The 4,658-nt window shown below is 41.6% G+C and overlaps 1 protein-coding gene across 1 annotated transcript in view; it reads right to left on the bottom strand.

Annotated features, from left to right (window-relative positions):
- Positions 1–261: 261 nt before the first annotated feature.
- Positions 262–4,658, bottom strand: part of LOC112142801 (transmembrane protein 164) — a 20,134-nt gene continuing 15,737 nt past the window's right edge. The window contains exons 3-6 of the mRNA XM_024266377.1: positions 4,289–4,355; positions 3,546–3,624; positions 2,793–2,893; positions 262–1,171 (exon numbers count right to left, since the gene is read on the bottom strand). Coding sequence (XP_024122145.1) covers positions 965–1,171; positions 2,793–2,893; positions 3,546–3,624; positions 4,289–4,355 — 454 coding nt within the window. The 3' untranslated portion in view covers positions 262–964. The remainder of the gene's footprint in view (positions 1,172–2,792; positions 2,894–3,545; positions 3,625–4,288; positions 4,356–4,658) is intronic.

Raw genomic sequence — 4,658 nt, forward strand, 5'->3', positions numbered from 1 at the left:
ATTGACCCCTCGATGCCCACTGATGCATCTGCTCCAAACTTCCCTTAATTTAGCATCTAACATTTGTTTTGTGGCTGGAAATAAAGACAAAACTCTAAAAACAAGCATAAAGATGCAAAGTTGCAGGTAAAACATCTTCGACTTAAAAAAATAAAAATAAAAAACTATGTACAGATGACTTTAAACCTGATGACTCGGCAGTTCATTCTTCTCGACTTCAAAATTCTCTTTGAGGCATGAAAACAAACCAGGACGACTTGATGAAAGGAAATCCCTTTAATTGTCGTTACAGCACAAGGACTTGAACAGACAGAAATCCAAAAGTTCCTTTTCTTCCTGCGTTACAGTAAAGGATATGCTACAGTAATACGGACCTCTCATCTTTGAAACTTTTACCATTTTCTTTTTTTTAACACTTTCAAACAGAAATCAATAAATAAAGCAAAGTGACTTCATGCACGACATTGAGTATGTGTGTTTTTTTTTTTATATATATAAATTTGTGGCGTGATTTCCAGCACATTGTATCCAGAGCTGACAAACGACAGCCAAACAAACCCAGCAAAGTCTTTAAATAACAGACGAAAGAAAGCACGAGAGATCCTGGTGATCGGGTCTGGAATGTTCTGAGCAAACTGGTGGAAGAAGAAGAAGCTAAAAAGCTTTCAGAAACGCCACCGGTTCTTTTTTTTTTCAGTCATGACACGGAGCGCACAGTAAAAACTAACTTTAAAACGCCGTCTGCCTGAAGAGGCCGCGTGGATAAACATCACGCCATACCCATCCGCCCACAGAACCTCAATTACCAGCTTTACAATGCATGTGAGCAAATATGCAAGCCAGCGAGAGCGCAGCCATTCACTCGCCCTGAATGGTCCCTTCAACGGTTCTAAAAGATGCATTAAAACGCTTGCTTTTTATTTAAAAAACAAAAATAAAAAACTAAAAATCCGCTGTGGAACTCTCAGTCCACCTTCTTGCTGCGCAGGCGCAGTGCGTCCAGCAGGTGGCTGCAGGCGGCGCCGCGGTGCTGCGACAGGAGCGTCAGCAGCTTCCCGTGGATCAGAGTCAGGAGGGTCTGGTGGCCCGTGGCCCACACGCGGTACCACGGCCCGTAGAACGGGTCGGACACGGCCGGACACAGCATGTTGTTCAGGTTGACCTCGGTCCACTGGAGAACACAGAGAGTTGACTTGTGAAGCACGTTCTTTACAATGCAGCTCAAACCACAGAAATATATGAAACAACAAAAAGTCGAAGATAAAAAAGAAACAGAAAATTACAAAACATGTCCAGTCTTAAACCTGCTGACATATAAAGCTCTTCAGGTCTGTTTTAGGCAAAGCGTTCCAGAGTTTGGAGTCAGTGGTTAGCATCAACTGTATATGAGAACTGGACTGAAATAAACAGCTGTTACTCAGTCAGAATGCGTTTTTCTCCATGACATTTTTCTAAAGCACTGTTTATAAACTGACCAATCAGACGCCTGAATAAAAACATGTGATCTGGATCATTAACCAATCATGTTTCATGTTTATGCTCCAGTTAACAGCAGTAGTAAGTAATAAAAAGGATGAGGGCTTTCCAAAGTAAACCTAAAGTATAACAATAGAAAATGTCATTTTGGTCTGATGTTGATTATGAATACATCTGTCTCACTTGAGTGTTCCTGTTTGGGACAGGAAGTCTTATTTTGAAAGAAAGTCATATGAGCTTCTGTTGAAAGTAAAACCATGACAGAGAATTTCTGTTTATCTTAATATTTATGTGTTTATTTGTGCCCAAAAATAAATATAATTGACATTTATGATGAAAAAATGACAATGTAATGATGCAAAGTAATATTTTTTTCTAAAAGGGTAAAAAAAAGACTTTGCAGCTCTTAATGGGTTTTGATCAGTACGTAAGAGGCCCAAATTACTCTTTTAATGGCAGAGGTTGCAGACTACTGTTCTAGAACATAGTTTTTTTTCCCAGTATCATCCTAAAAATACTACAATATCATGTTAAAAACACCAAAATCACAATTTTTATTGGAGTGTGTCTTTAAAGCTCAGTGTCAAGCAGGAAGGCTTTATGTTTGGTATAATTTGAACTCACAAAATCACAATCTCAGGGCAGACACTCTCCCACTTGGTCACTAAGATACAATTTGAAGACAGATTGAGACATTTTGACTGGAGAACGGATCTTTCCTGAAGGGAGTCGGAGAGCAGCTGCTCCCGAGATGACTCAGGAATTCAGCCTCCTCATTATTCAACAGCAGAAACTCATTCGACTGATTCACATCTTGTTAGCGCTGCAGATTTTCTCTTTTTATTGCGGTTTAATTGGTTTCACTGCTGCTGATGTGGTAGAAGAGGCGCCTCGGAGCACCTCACACGTGAAGGGGAGCGTTTTTCTGATATGCAGCCGCACTCGTAGATTAACCGATGAATTAAGATCAATCCGTTTTCATTATTTGCCCACTGAATGTTTATTTACACTCTCGTGGACCTGATGAATTGATATTCGGTTCAAGATGATTCTCTCTGGTCATTAAAGCGTAATTATGGCTCCAAATGGATCCTAATTTAGCATTATGACACAAACATGTTTTTAGGTGATTAAAGACCCACTCTGATGAAAATATGTTCTTGTGGCATTTTTCTCCTAATGGAGGACATATATTAAAGCTCAAACGTGCATTTCTGAGTATTTCTTTACTCAAATGAACATGTGAATAGAGAAGATGTGGTTTGTTTCTGCGCGCTGCAATGCCAGCAGACGTCCAGCAGAGGGCTCCATCTTACCAGGCCAAGCACCTGCAGGAAGGTGAAATGGTAGAAGAACAGGATGCCGGTGGAGAGCAGCGCCCACCACATGTCCCCCAAAGGCTCCGGCTTGTACACACCTGCAGAGACGACCGGTTAAAGAGGTGCAACGGCAGGACATCAGTCTTTAGTGTCAAACCGGCCCACAAATGGTTATGTTTCTGTTTTCTAAATATGACACGATATGCATCAAAGCAGCTTTTCCTGTTTCCTCACGATTAAACTAACATGTCGGTGATGCTTCCTGATTAAATACTTCCTTCTGGTGTCACTTTGGTTTTCATCCCTGACATGAACCAGACGGTTTTCCTGCCCCGCCTGAAGTGAGCTGCTCCTCCATCCTGCCTGAACTCTGTGTTTTCTGCCCTCCTTCCTTCCGTCAGAGAGGAAGTGAAGCCAGCAGGACTTCACTGCAGCTTAGATAAGCCGGTGTTTTTCCTCAAAAGGCCTTCTGATCTTTGCACTGCAGACTCAGAGTGCTTTCTGACCTTTTCATCTTGTAGCTACAACAAAGGAGGTGAAAAAATCGAGGGAAGCAGGTGTTTGCTTTTGACACTGAAGCAGCACACAATTACAGCATATAAGATTTTTGTCAAAGTTCATTGCTTTTTCCATTTGCTCTTCCGGATAAACAGATGCCCGAGCGCCAGTACAAAAAAATAGGAAAAAAAAGTCTCCTGCAGCATCTGAAAGCAGAGGAGGAGTCGCTGTGTGAACGTGATTGACACCCACCTCCTTTCCTGAAAAGATAAAGAGGCACTAAGTAGAGCATGGAGTGCTGGATGTAGTAGACCTCCTTTTCAAACGGCAGCTGAAAGAGCAAAAAAAAACAAAAAAATGTTTAGACTTACAGTTTCAAACTTGCTTCTTGAGATCTGCTCAAGGGCACCACAGCCTTTATTAGGATATTTTTTTGAAGTAAACAGCAATAAACATAACTTCTGTTTGCAGCAGGTTTAAAACAGGAAGTGTAATTCTACAGTACGACCACCAGGGGGCTTCTAGCTCATTCCTCTATTTGTACAGTTTAAGTGATGAAGAACCAGCCAGAACAGACCGACTGTGTTCATGAACGTGCTCCATCATCGATTTTCAAACGGTCGGCACTTCTGTGAATTAAAAGGAACGCCATTTATAACTTACTACTAAATCGGAGTCCCTGATTGGTCGAAGTTCGACTGCTTCAAACTTTCAATGGCTGCATGATTTTCACAATGAAAGTGATACTTGAACGTGCGTTTGTGAGGCTGTAAACGTGTGAGCGGGACAGAACCCAAAACAGCTCACGCCACTTTTCTCCTTCAGAATCTACTGGAATGACGATTGTGTTAACAATTAAAATATTACAATCAATCAAAGAGCATAAACTCTGGAGCTTTAGTGTTAAAGGGTTATTGCAGGACTACATTTTCTAAAGCGTCGTACGGAATTAGGTTGTGGTGGCGTGAAAGTGTTGAACGAATGACACGACTCACCAGTCTGGTGTTGACCACCGGGAACATCAGAGCCAGGAATGCTCCGTTCAGCATGTGGACCTGGAGCCTGAAAACATGCAGGATCAGAATTAGGCTGCTGTCATTTTCACATCTCACACGTGGTGCTAGCGTGCTACAATCAGCCAACCAATCAGCTGCCACCAATACTGTTGGATCAATCAAACTTCAACCAATAAAAGTTTGTCTTTCCATAAGTTTGTCTCAGTGCCATACCCCCCCATCACCTACATAACCGGGACACGACATCTTTGATACGCTGTTACTACTGTTATACTAAATTTGTATTGTGAAACACAAAAGTCAGTTACATGTTTTTGTCATTCTGTCTGACAGTCACTGTTGTGTTCCT

Source organism: Oryzias melastigma, linkage group LG14 (assembly GCF_002922805.2).
Source record: "Oryzias melastigma strain HK-1 linkage group LG14, ASM292280v2, whole genome shotgun sequence".
NCBI lineage: Eukaryota > Metazoa > Chordata > Actinopteri > Beloniformes > Adrianichthyidae > Oryzias > Oryzias melastigma.